At 36.6% G+C, this 14,224-nt stretch overlaps 1 protein-coding gene across 4 annotated transcripts in view; it reads left to right on the top strand.

Moving 5' to 3' along the window:
- Positions 1 to 12,783, top strand: part of LOC139149969 (FERM domain-containing protein 6-like) — a 37,041-nt gene extending 24,258 nt beyond the window's left edge. For all 4 annotated transcript variants that reach the window (XM_070722063.1, XM_070722062.1, XM_070722064.1 and 1 more), the window contains exons 6-14: positions 1,463 to 1,649; positions 2,472 to 2,627; positions 3,415 to 3,483; positions 3,751 to 3,819; positions 4,294 to 4,370; positions 5,102 to 5,397; positions 5,576 to 5,719; positions 7,126 to 7,319; positions 7,633 to 12,783. In XM_070722063.1, the coding sequence (XP_070578164.1) occupies positions 1,463 to 1,649; positions 2,472 to 2,627; positions 3,415 to 3,483; positions 3,751 to 3,819; positions 4,294 to 4,370; positions 5,102 to 5,397; positions 5,576 to 5,719; positions 7,126 to 7,319; positions 7,633 to 8,400 (1,960 nt within the window). In that variant the 3' untranslated portion in view covers positions 8,401 to 12,783. The remainder of the gene's footprint in view (positions 1 to 1,462; positions 1,650 to 2,471; positions 2,628 to 3,414; positions 3,484 to 3,750; positions 3,820 to 4,293; positions 4,371 to 5,101; positions 5,398 to 5,575; positions 5,720 to 7,125; positions 7,320 to 7,632) is intronic.
- Positions 12,784 to 14,224: the final 1,441 nt, after the last annotated feature.

Below are 14,224 nucleotides of genomic sequence, written 5' to 3'. Positions count from 1 at the left end.
AAGAGACATCAATTGCAACTTTGAATATTTCTGTGCAACATCACGTCGTACTTTGTTCACTGCTACACACAGACACGTGAAATCATGACATGATTAGTACGGTAGTATGGCATGTACAGATTTCAGAGACATGGCACGGTTTGGCTGGTGTTTCTTGACTGGAGAAATTCATTGGCGTGTAAACTGATACTCTCTTTGAAAACACTTTTCAGAAGGAAGAGATTTTGAATATTTCTAACAAGGAGTGAAATGAATGGGTGGAAAAAGAGGTGGTGATGAGCAAAAGAATTATAGCTGGAAGGTCAAAGTAGGTTATGTAATTGACATTTTGCGGGGGGAATTGTGGTTTGATTTTGTTGTGGTGCGGTAACTTGTCAAAGAATGTTGAAGAGATGGAGGAGGGTTTGAAGTCAATGACCCCCTACATGGAGTGTAAGGCTTAGATTGTGGATCCATTTGTATCTGAACATTATTCTTGTTTCTGGTGAGAGTGCTGTCTTCCAGTGTTCAAGGAGGGAAAAGCCATCTTTTGTCATGAAGTTACAGAAAACTATCCTGAGGTACATAGGAGCACTGTTATAGAATGTATTTGATTTTGCCATGGAAGATGTGTATGTGAAGGATTCTAGAAATCAGGTAGACAGAGATGCAGATGGCATTGCTCACTGTTATAGGCTTCAGAGGGGACAGGTTTTAAGAAAAGATGGAATTTCCTTTAAATTTGTCACTTTTTGCTAAATTGAGAGCTTGCATTGAACAATTTTGAAAACTAAAAATGCAGTTTTCCCTATCATGGTGTAGTGAATGTCAACAATGTGTTTTCTCCTACTGAATGAACAAATGGTGGAGATTTGAAACCAGCAAATTAGGCTTGGTTTTCCGTTTAGTTGTAAAAATGTGGAGTTCAAAGTTTAATGGAACAGAGACTCTGAGCAGAAGTTTGAGGTTTTTAACCTATCTGTTGCATTTCAACAAGAAATATATGCTCCTTCCCGCATTAGTATTATCTGAACCGTTCATGATGACTGGTGCCATGGATAGATCTGAGACTGGGAAGACAGCACACTATAAACACGTTACATTAGCTCATTCCTGAAGTGAAAGTGCTGAAAGTCTTGCTGTTTGTGAGCATAGACAGCTTATCGTGATTGGTAACTCTAGGTCATGGTAAACTCACTGGCTGGATACAGTATGCAGTGGTCGCACACAGTGGGCATTTCAGAGTGGGATGGGGAACCAACGATTTTATTTAAATTAACATTTGAAGAAAAAACGACAGATGATACATAAATTATGTGAATAGCAAGAGTAAAGACAAGTTTTGCAGAGTTTGAAAGTCTACCAACACTGTAATATAAGTGAAACATCAGTGACATGCAAAGTTAAAGAGACCGTTTCTTGAGTAGCTATAACCTGTTTTAAAAAGGCACCTCAGAATCTATCGGTGTTATCATATTTACAGAGACGATAATACAAGGTATCACTACTACCTGCAATTACGACACAATGTCCTTGAGACTCCCCTGCCATGCTGTGAAGAGAACTACTTCTTACTGTCTGCCTACGCGTTGCAAGCTGACACAGGAAACTATTTAAGTGCCATTCACAAGAAGAATTATTTTGAACCCGAAAAGTATTTTCCAAAATGGGTGAGTGTATTAAAGATTCGTGGTTTAAATTTTTGCGTTGTTTGGCTTGTAAAATGCACGTGTCAGGTTTCATGAGATGTATGGCTGTACTGTCTGTCATAGTACGCTGTGGAATTCAATTGACGTACATCATGGCAACGTGTTGGATTGTGAAATGACCAAATTACAGTTGAGATTTCAACATCGTGGAATCTGCAGATCATATTCAAATCAAAAAGGCCATACAGTGTATTGATGCTCAGCATCTTGACTAGAATACTCCAACACAAGTAGAAAGCTATCGGCAGTTTCCAGATTTTAAGCAACTTTTTTTGTAGACTCAAGGTATTGAGTAAATCTTCTGATACATGTACAAATTAATGTAAATTCAGTAAGAGCTCCTTCCTTTATTTTAAGTCTTCATTTATGTTTGGGTCAGTAGGTCAGTATAGCAGCCTTTTATGCAAAGTAAAATGTACCCATCTGAAAAGAAATTATCAGTACTAATATGTTTCAGTGCCTGGCTGGATTAAAATTTGTATTTTAAATCATTTGATCCAATTTGCTAAAGCTTCGATTCGTACAAGATGAAAGTAAGGTGCTACATCTGCACAACATTGAGGTTTCCATTTCCCAAATTACAGAAACAGTCACAGTTAGTGATAGAGACTATATATGATGTTTCAGAACAGACTAGTCTGTCTAGTAGTATGTGTTCATCTAAAAGGTGTTCTCAATTTTAGGTTAGCGATGATTTAAGTAAAGTGATGTCCTTGTGACATCTTGTTGATCACGGTGATGTTGATGAAAATTTGACATTATCTCTGTGTGTCATGTTCATAGGTGATAGAGAGGCGAGGTGAGGACTACATTCTCAACAACATCCCTGCAATGCACCGAGACCAAAGAGGAATGAGTAAAACAGAAGCACACATTGAATTCATCAAACATGCTTCAAGCTGTCGAGAACATGTTATGCATTTCTACAGCGTGAAAAAGGTGAACATAGAGAGTAAAACTGCAGTAGACATGTACGACTACAGTGTTGCCACAACGAGGTTGACAGATTGCAAATTTATTGGTGCTTTCAGATTTGAATTTTCATAAAATTCAAACGTCCCTTAATAGCCAATCAGCAATCAGGACAGGATGACATCACTGTTGCCTGGGTTGATACACAGTTGTTAGGTTTGACACAATCAAAGAATCGTGTAGAGATGTGATGGAAACAGAGCATAAATGGTAGTTTTTGTGAGTGTTCCATTTTTCCGATAAAAGTAACAACAAGACGTTACTGGATTGAAATCGATAACCTTGTGTTATTTGTGATGAGAGTAAATGCAAATTGACTGATAAAATGAAAAAGACCTTCCGTTTAAATTGTGGCGTGACTGATGCTTTTTCTTCTGTTAAACAAAACTCCCAACAACTCAAGCTGCATCACCATTGCAAATTTTAGCCAATGAATGCATTCCACACTCTGACTCCAAATGAAAAAACAACAATTCAGATTGTGGTTGGGCATTGTTACCTCCAAGGTTGTATCCTTGGGGAGATCACATTTCATGGTGGCCTGGAATTCCGCAGTACCTCCACTTTGATACAGACATGTGCTCTTTGGCAGCTTGCTTCACAAATACACACCCACCCATGTGAATCCTTACCCCCCTCAAAGTAATACATGACAAAGTACCTATTGGGAGAGTTGTCCACATCTGTGTAGAGACAAAAAATAGAACCAATCAGTTTGATTTGATATATTTGTTCTTCTTTTCTTCATTTACAGAATAAGTCTGATAGTATTCCGTACATTTTGGTTGGAATCTGTACAAAGGGACTACAAATATATTATGAGGTAGGCATGCATGAACAAGTCCTGACTGCTATTCTTATTACAAATGTGGCATCCAAAGACACTGCCATTCTCATCTGAGACATTCCGCCAGAATACCATGTCTGGACTGCGAGCTCACCGAAAAAAATCAGTGCTATTTTGACATTTGCAAGATTGCATATGTTTCTAAAATCAGTGAAATATTTTCATGCAAACAGCCAAGTTTATCATTTCCAACAGAGCAGTTTTTTTTTCTCTAAAATGTCATCTTTCTTTTCTCTTTTGTAGGATGTTGGTGGTACCAAATATTTGAAGTATGAATACCCGTGGAATTCTATTAGAAAATTACATTTTGAGGTACGACACAGGGTGTTAGTCTTGTGAGAATGCCATTGAACTGTGATACAAACACTCTCATATTGGTATCACTGCAAGTGGTTAATGAAACCAGAATGATAAGAGATGTACAGTGATACTTTGAAATCAGGTCCTAATTTGAGCTCATAATCTACGCTCATTCTTTTCAACATACACTTCTGTGAAGCTTAATACCTTGGTGATATCTGTGTGAACAGGGTTTTATCAAGTGAGCCTGTGAGATGAAATTTCACCAGGAACAGTGACCTCACTACTATGTCTAGCACAATGTCATGTATTGAAAATTCAGAGTTTAATACTTAAGTCTGTAACTTACATTCATTCTTAATGCACTTTCCTACATGTAGGTAATTTTGGGTTTGCAGTGAGCAATTACAAAACAGATATGCTTCTTTCAGAGTCACACTTCCTGCATATAACTTCATACACTGATATCTTTTGTTGACAAAACAGAAAAAGAAGTTCGAAATCCAAGCAGAAGGAGTTCCAGAGTCAAGAAAATTGGTGTATCATTGTGCCAGTGATTCAAGGTAACTTGATAGACAACTCTCGGCCAATCAAAGTTTCAAATGCTTAATTTCCATGCATGCCGACACTTGTGTAGTTTTGATGTGACAAGTGAAAACTACTCTGTACTTTACCAGGATAGATAGATAGATGAGAAATGAACTTCTAGAACTTGTTTTGGATTGCTGGGCACTGCCAGCAATTTCTGGAATTTCTAAGTAAAACAAAAACAGTGTGAGTGTTTACTTAGCTCCTGCTTCATGGCAGTAAACTGTGTATCCCACTGGATTTCTCCAGAGTATCCTGGAAGGACAAATTCATCCCCTGGAAATTATTCCAAACTGAGTGATATCTCCATGCTGTCTTGATTAGAACACTGTCAAATGATAAGTCAGCAGGGAGTGTAGGTATGAAGAATGTGCTCCAGCGTGGCTTACCAGCGATGGCAGCAAGTATTTTTCTGTCAGTTGATTGTCCTGTGTCCTATTCACTTTGCAGATATTGAAAATTAATAAAATCTCCAGTATATTAAACAGAAACTTTGACATTGCATTTCATTTGCCCAAAATTTGATACAAATAGCCATAGATATGCTGCACAAAAATGTACAAACTGAGCATCATGGTAACCATATTGTTTAAACTTACAAGATGCAGATTTTCTCATCAAAGGATTATTTCTAGACAAGCTGCACACACTGATAAATTTCTTTAATGCAAAGCTCATTGTCTCCTGTGATGCATTGCTTTTTCAGAGCCAAGACCATACTTCAGCTATGCAAGGTGACGCACGTCTTCCAAGTTCACACGCAGGTCATTGTGGACAAACTCAAGAAAATTGACCAAGTCAACGAGAAGAAAAAGTACAGAGAGTCATACGTGAGTGGTGACTTGGAATGGGAGCTAGAGCAGATGTTGGCTGCGGGCAGTTCAAACCCTGAAAGTGAACTCCAAAGGCATTCAGTTATCAGCACTGGCAGTTCAAACACAACGTCAGGCATTGTCAGTGATGATAAACTTGAACCTGTCTTTGACAAAAGTTTGACGGAAGGTATGTTGTCCCTCGTTCAAAAATACTCAATAATTACTTTACGGTATGTTACAAAGAGCAAAAATGTTTTGGTCTTTTGTTATGCGAATGACTTCTCGTCATTCTCATTGATATGTATGACTTCTCTGCTATCTATCATATCTGTTTATATTTCATTGTTGTTCTGTTTCTGTCACAGAGGATGAAGAAATTGAACACATGATAACTGACCCACCGTTCGTTGATCTAGGGGGAGTGAATTTTGAATTTGCCGGACCTGTAGATCAAGATTTTGTACCGAGAGGAAGTCTCAGCTTTACTGATTCTGAATCAGGTCTTGCAAGTAAGAAAAAATCTGCATAATTTGTGAAAGAATTTATTGACAGCAGGCCTAAAGTTGTATCTTTCCAAGTATTGACCAAAACTATAAACTTTGAAATTTTCATGACAACAATATACAATCGTTTTGTCGCAATCTAGTTTTGTGTTTTGCTTTTCAACCACACTGTCACGTAATTTAGCAGCCAATCAGAATTAATATTAGATATCATGATGATCATGATGATAAGTTTTCTCACAATTTAGCCAACCATTTTCAACATATGCAGCAGTAGTTTAGACCTTATTGAGTGGAACTAACAGTCACACGTATGTCATTGCATGCAGTACGAACAGAGGAGTTATCTTTATTGCAGTGTTGAGTGACCTCAGTGATTGTGGTACATCTACCTGGCAGGCTAATATTTTCCCAGCAGAAAGTGATATAAAAATTGCTGTATTTCTGAAATTTTGCTGTGACATCAGTGTAAAATGAACAACTTGCTATTTCTGTTGTCTATTTTGGTGATTGTGTCTATTCATCATGGCGAAGTATTCCAAGGAAAATAAAATTTGTGATTTAGGTCCTTTCAAAATTTGGCTAAAATTTCAAGGTCTACCATGTCTCTACAAATAGGATGAGAGAAGACATTATCTCATCCAAATATTTCTCATAAAATGTTCTAGAATAATAACAAGATGACAAAGGTATTAAATGGAGTGGTCCAAGCCAATCATCACATTTACACTCTAGGCTTGATAGAGTACAGAGAGACACAATGACATGCGTCAGAAAAAAAGAAAGAAACTAATGAGGGATTCAAATATCAGATTTATTTTGCACATTGGAGTTAATTGGCGAAATGATCAGGAGACCTGAGTATAATGTAACCCCTGGATGTGACTGTTATCTTGTTATTGAAGTGATGTACTTTACATAGCTGTCAATTAACATGAAATTGACCATGCAGGGTCATAAATGTCATGTTTTTGGTGTGAGAATTCTGGTATAAATTTGTTCATGTTTCTATGGCTGTGTGCCACTATTACTAAATCTTTCCCTTTTCCTCTTCATGGGTTGAAAGGTCAAACTTTTATACATTGAAGATAATTAGTTATGACATAGTGTTGTTTATTTGACAGGAATTTATGATAATGCTGTCCATTTGCTGAGTTTACAACCTGACACCATAAATTTTTGTCAGTGAAAGCATTTGCAAGCTTTGATATAGCATTTATTGATATTATAGATGTACATATTAACTGAATGTTAGAAAAGATGCGTAATAATATGTTGTTTATGAGGTTTAGTTTTTGTCCCTTCAATGTTGTCATCAACACTGAAGGCAAAGGTGATGTAGAAATCACATTGTGGCCTTTTATATGAACAAAACTCACTATCCTATCGGTTGACTGTTGTCTTCTTCACAGTGAACCCCCTTGAACTAGGTGAATTCACAGACAGATACGCCCTAACTCAACCAATTGAAACCTCCATTCTTCTGGAAGAAACGCCAATCAAAGTGAGACAGAGTATGGAGCAGAGGAACAGACACTCACAGGGCTATTTCAGTATCACTGGACAAAGTGAACACACTGATTCTGAATGGAGTCTGGAAGAAGATGTAAGTTATACCATGATTAATTCATATTCCAACTGCCACAGATCATGAAATGCAGTGACACTAACAGGCGAAGTGGTCGGGAATATGTTATACATCGCTGTTTACCATCACCCAATTTTTTTTAAGGTCTGCTGTCAAATGAAAGCTTTTATTAAAGTTTTTGGTATTAGATTTCAGTCCAGATGAGAAGGTTTTATGAAGTTGAAATATTGTGATAGAGTGTTATAGCAAATGTAACAGCATTTTTTAACTTTAAAACAGTTTATTTAAGTCCAGATTGAGTGACGTTACTTTTTATTGGTGAATTTTTCAGATGGAAACCATTCTTGTTCACCGCAGCAATGTGGAATCAACACCGAAAGATGCTGTTGCTGCGACAACGGCGTTTACTCCAGTGGTTCAGGCTGCACCGACGAGTGCAGAGCCCAGACATGAAATACAAGCTGTAGCCATGGCAACTTCAGTTGAAGAGTCCCTGAAGCCCAGGCAGGTAGCTGAGCAGAGTGTGCAAGAGGAACTGAAAAAACTGAGGAAATCCAAAGAAGCTGAAACTAATGTGCCTTTACTGAGCGCCTTGTGTAATGACAAATCTCTGCTTGCGCTTGCTCAGAAACAGCAAGATGGCGTGCAGCCGGACACGCCACCGCTTACCCGCCAGGAGACGACGGAGAGCCACGCCAGCAGCACTAGCTCTACGCTGAAGGAGAAAGCCTCCAGGAACACTTCATTGAACACCTTGATAGTGGACAGCAACAGCTCAGTGGAATCAGAAAACAACTCCAAGGCTGCTGAGGGACTTGAACATTATCGCAGCTGCCTCGGCAGCCTTAACAAACACCAAACATTGCCAACTCTGTCGGGGGCGGGCAGATTGGAGTACGAGGGCAAGTTGCATATAGACACAGCATTAGCTAACTCAGCTGATGGCAAAATCAAATGCCAAACACTGCCTGCCAAAATGAGTGCTGGGGGACATGTCATACCAGTTGGCCACCAAGAAGACATTTTTAGAGAGGACAAGACATCATTCTCAGCCCCAAATTTATCACCGCAACCATTGGTTGTCAGTCCTGGGTGCTGAATTATACAGATGCATTTCTTGTCACAACTCAGTTTGTCAACAATAGTTGCTCTTTCCTAAATGTGATCATTTTTTTCTGGACTTTCCTGTATCCCAGCATTTTAATTTTGTAGAGATTGCTATTCCATGGAAGAGTCATAATAATTCCATGGAATCCATTTTATCCCATGCAATCTTATTTTTAATCTTTTTTTTGTGTTCTTGTCTCATGTAAATCTTTGTATCTGAAATCGTAATTGTTCCAAATACTCTTCAATATTCATTACGTTATGAGTGTGATCATTATTATTGTTCACATTGTAGTCACTGTACTTTCATAGCAATCACTAACTCACCTTGTTTTCATAAAAACTCACTAACTTGCCACGTATAATCAAACGTTAAACGAAACAGGCTTTATGTATTGTCACTTTAACAGTGCTGCAAACTAATTTTCTATAAATAGATCAAATGTTTTACTGTCTTCCTCCAACAAATCATGAAATTCAAATTTTTTAAAACCGTTAATGGTTTAGCTCGATTCAAACAGAGGAAACGTTTCATGTAATTACTATAGACTATTTTAAGAGTGCTTTAAGTTCCTAATGAGGGTACACGTCACTATTGAGGAATTATTGGGAAGTACATTTTTATGACAAATGTGAGAAAATGTTTTAAATCTATGATTGATGATAGTTTGTTCTCAATTTGAGATGCCTAACTGAGAAATTTTATTTTGGCTTGCCTCCAAATGCTTTGTAATATTTTTATACAATCATGTCGCAGAGAATTTTATTGCTGCCTAAAGTGCAATTGGTTTGAGCCCAGTTACCCCTCTGTCTAATGTCAGCTACCATGGATAACAATGGTAGGTGAATCCACTTTGTGCAGGAGGGGGATGATAGGGTTGGAATCTAAAGATGAAGTCTGTTGTCTGAAAGGGTGTCTGTTGCTGAGAATGTAGTGAACGTCTTGTGTTGTAAAATTAAATATAAAAGTACAGGTTTGGGTTTTTGATTCAATCTCGTGTTTCCATTTGGTGTTCAAGTTTATATCATCAGATGCTGTACAATATTTGTCCTTTTTATATAATTTTTTTATCAGACCAGCAAGATTCTATAGGCTGAGCTACTGCATTCTTGGATATGACAGAGAATCTTCCGTGAGTTTGCAATCATTTGGAATCAATAAGGAGAGAAGCTGTGGTCTTTCCTATCAGTGCAATGGTTTTAAAGAGAGTACTGTAACAAAATCAACTGTCTGCACAGAATTGAATTAAGCTGACCATCTCAGAGTTATCTCTGTAGTGGTTGGACTCTCTCACAGTTCTCATGGGCTTACGTAATGAGCTTTTTGGCTCCTATGTGTCGGAGGTATACTAGGTGGCCAATGTCATCACCTTGTCAGTCTGTGTGTGTATCTGTCTGTCCATCTGTTCGTCAGTCCAACGGTCTGTAGACGAAATTTGTTGAGCTCATAACTCAAAGCTTATTGTACCAAATCTGACCAGCTTTAGTATTAAGAATGTTTGGATAATTATCTAGAACCAAGTGGTATCTCATAGGTATGGCTTCCAGAATTATGAAAAGATTGGGTAATAATGATTTTTCATTAATTACAGAGCTATTTCTATGATAATTGTTATATATGTTGGCAGCAACAATGCATTCAGTATTTGTTCAAATAAGCCTAACATTTGCACATTTGTATTTTTAAGAATTTTTTCAGGAACAACTGATAGATGTTGATTTGGATTTTAGGTTATTTAGGATAATACCTGAATAACACATATCCAAATGATAAAGGAATCTAAATATATCAATATTGAGCCCAGTTTTGTTATTTTCTGTCAAAACATATTTTTCAGAACTGCTTGAGTAATAGCTTTCAAAGATTTCAATAGGTTACCAAGAGTGATTTAATTTTGACTTGTGAAAATTGAAAATTGACATTTTTACTTGCAAATTTTAAGGGCAGTTTTCTCTTTCTTTTGTCAGAATATACTTTTTTATAAAATGCTAGTCCAACAGCTTTCTAATTTAGTTTTACAGGTTCCTAGGCATGTCTGCTCCATGTTTTGTGCAAATGATAATGAAACACTGTCCTTATTGTTTGTGAAAAAAGTCAAGATATACCTATTTCAGTAATTTCCATATTTGAATTTTCAGGTGCCATGGACTGGTTAAGTTCCAGAAAAATCTTTTTTGATTACATTGTATTCTTTTTCATCATCACAGTCATGTGACATGGGGTCCATGAAAGTCTTAACTTCATTATTTGTGCCCCAACAATAGAGCCTACTGAAGTGAGGTTACGAGCTTGCTCACTCTGCTAGGTTCTGTTGTTGAGGGCGGATGTATAAAAGGATTTGTTACGTAAGCCAATGAGGACTATGAGAGAGACCATGAAACGGTACACCAACTGTAAATATAAAATGACTCTGGAAGTGCAGTGCTGAAAGTGCTGTGAACTTTGACTTGCGTTTTTTTGAAACCTGACAACTTGGTTAACAAGGCTTTTATGCTGGGTGTTGGTTGTGGATTGATAAGTAACAGTTTTGGATGTACAGAGGTAGATGGTGGCGCATTCTGGTTTTGGTGTGTATAAGGTACAATAATAGAGAGTAAACAAATGTCAAATATTTCAAAGGGATATAAAAACAAACAAATACCAAAACAGTATTTCTTACAGGAAACTCAGAGATAGAATTTATTTCAGCACAATTTTGTCTTTGTTGCACAATTTACTGCTGTTTGTAATTATTTTGAATATTTGTCAAATGTTCAAACGTTTTACAAAGTGAGATTTTTGGAAAGTTTTACATGTTCTGGGCAAATAGTGTTCCACACTGTTTTCCAAGAAGATATCACAGAATGACCATGGGGATACACTGCATCACAGAGTGACCATGGGGATACACGGTGAAGGGATGTAGAATCGTAAGATTTGCTATAACAAGACGTTACCATGACAGCGTTTTGATAAGCTCCAGCTACTCTATGTTGAAATTGGCAAAGATAAAGATATGCCACACACACATGCACACACACACTCACTTACACACACAATATTTGTACAGACATCCAGATATGGAATACAACAAGACACAGTGAACTTCATTTCACCAAGCACATACAACAGTAAATTTTTCAAAACACACCATTTGGAACAATATGGCAGAAACATCTTTTGTTATATGACCAACTTTAAAAGCATTTCTCTGAAAGCTCACGTTACAAGTTGACTTTGTATTATTTTCAGTTAGGAAGACTAACTTTGAAGCCCAGAGTACTAGAATACTAACATGCCCATCAGCAGAATTTGCTAGCTCTGGCCATTCTATACAATCATTGATATTTTGTCTTCAGGACAAGTTTACCGAAAAGCTTGTGGACTCAATCGATGCATTTGCAACAGGAAACATATATAAGTGTATCTAAATACTTGACCATATATTTACTGCAGTAACTACAAATATTACCTGTTTTATTGGCTTTTTTTCCACAGGAAAGTCACCAACTTTATACATGCTGAACTATGCAATCTTTTTTTACTACTTTAGGAAAGATTTGAATATGAGCCATATCTGCCGTAGACCCATCTATGCAGTATCTATGCAATGACCTGAAATGATAAATCATAATCATGTCTGTGAAAAAAACAGAAAATTGCATGAAAAATATTGCACAACATTTCAACAATTTTGTCTCAATTTGAGATTTGCCTTGAACCATGTAGTAGTCCCAAGAAACTAAAACACATCGTTGGGTATGATGCTTCGAGTCGTGCAAAAAATCACCTGTTCTTCTGTAGGATTTACATGCTGGGATAAGAATTTCAGATCATGTATCAACTCACCAATCATAATCCATGGTTTTTTGCATAATCCACAAACAAACTGCTGGGCATCTTTGTGAGCTCTCTACACTGTAATGGTGCATGTGCCAAATGCTTAATGATAGCAAGAGTAGAATGCTTGAAGGAGAGCAGAAATATACATGTATGTAACATAACAAAAACAAAATAACCTTTCACATTTTTCCATATCAGTATTTCAATTTTATATCTGGGATGTTGAACTGTTTGCATATTTATACCTAGTGACAGCGGAACTGTTTAATTATGTTCACATACTAATATATATTTATATAAACTCATTTTTTTTCCATTGTTATTTTGTACAGATATATATTTTATAACCCATGTTATAAATAAAATACCAGTGATGTAAAAGTTGAATTCACCGCAATGGTAGATGCAACTCATGTTTCCAGAGAGTTTGTTGGTAGATGTAATATCCAACCATATTTGTATATGTAAAATTGACACCATCACGTGGCTAGAGTATCCCTAGCAATTAATGTAATAAAAATTGTACATCATGTACATGATAGCCAGTTTCAATATTGTCATCTCTTGTCTCTTATCTCGATTCTTTGTGGATTTTTTTTGGCCCTCAATTGTCACCCAAAGTGTGAGTGTTGTTTGTATGTCAGCTCGTGTACTGTCTATTCCCTGTTTAGAATGGATTCTCAGAGGAGAGGCTCCAAGAAATCTCAATGGCAGTTTATTTAGAGGATGAGAGAAATCATTGGATGTCTCAAAATTCAGATTGTCAGTCTTCCTAAGAGGATTACAAGGATCAACTGGATTAAAGTAGTGGTGGTTTTACATGAAATTCTCTCTTATATTATAGCTTTGTCAATAGCAGTGAATTTTGTGACATCATACTTCCAGATTATTACTGATAATGTATCTGATTATCCAGCATAGTGGTCCAAGATGTTTTCTGCATCTACAAATTCACTGGCATCGCCAAAACTATAAAATAATAGCAATGATTACCCCCTTCCTACCCATAATGGACTCGCGCAAACTTTGCATTCCATAGCATACCTGGCTTTACCTCCTACATTATGTCATGCAAAGTTTGCTTTCTTCCATTACGGTTCAGGAGGGAGTACATTATTACTTAAATAATAGAGAGGGAGAAAATAATGCTTCTCAGTGTGCAAGTTGATTAGCAAAGCAATCGCTTAACATTAGGAATTGGAAAGGTAACAAGTAGTCTGTTTTATAACTCAATACTGACTGTAATCTGTTCAGAAAAATGCAAAGTTGATGAAGCATAGGGCAACCTATGTTTGAATAATTTTCAAACCTAAATATTTAATATTTTTATCCCCATAAGTCTAAATATTAGAAATAAAAGGTTTGACTAATTTTAATTTGTTGACAAAGCAATGCCCTTCTGTAAGTCTCCAGTACAAATATTACAACAGAAAATTCAAATATGACAGGTTTGAGATGGAATAAATATATGCTCTATTAAAAACATTGTGAAAGAACAATCTGTTTCATCATTTCCAGAAAAATAGTCCCTATATCAGGAAGTTACAATACCAAAGTATGTGAACTTCCTGTTTTGGTGCAGCCATGTTTCATAACACAAGAAGGAAAGAATTTATGGATCAGTGCTAGTTTCAAAAAAATATTTCTACCATGTTTTTTGTGATTTCTACCTCACAAAAGTTGTGATTTCAAGGATTTCACGTGCAATGAAAAAGCTATTACCCAATGGCAATTAATTATTCTAAAAAATTTGAGAAGTTTAAATGTAGGGCAACAGGTCAAATTTATCTGAGGTGAAAGGTCAGCATCGTGTGGATTAATGCATTGCAGACGATCATGTACTCATCTGAAACAAATGTTAACTCATTTTACAATTTGAGCTTCAAAGAAAAATATGGCTGATACTAGCTAGTAAAGCCCTGATACTATTATGGTCAGATTTGGAAAATCCACTGTCATTGATCTGGTATTATGTTCAGAGGAAGTCATATAT

The sequence above is a fragment of the Ptychodera flava genome, chromosome 14 (genome assembly GCF_041260155.1).
Source record: "Ptychodera flava strain L36383 chromosome 14, AS_Pfla_20210202, whole genome shotgun sequence".
In the NCBI taxonomy this organism is placed as follows: Eukaryota; Metazoa; Hemichordata; class Enteropneusta; family Ptychoderidae; genus Ptychodera; species Ptychodera flava.
This window is presented reverse-complemented; position numbering and strand designations above follow the sequence as displayed.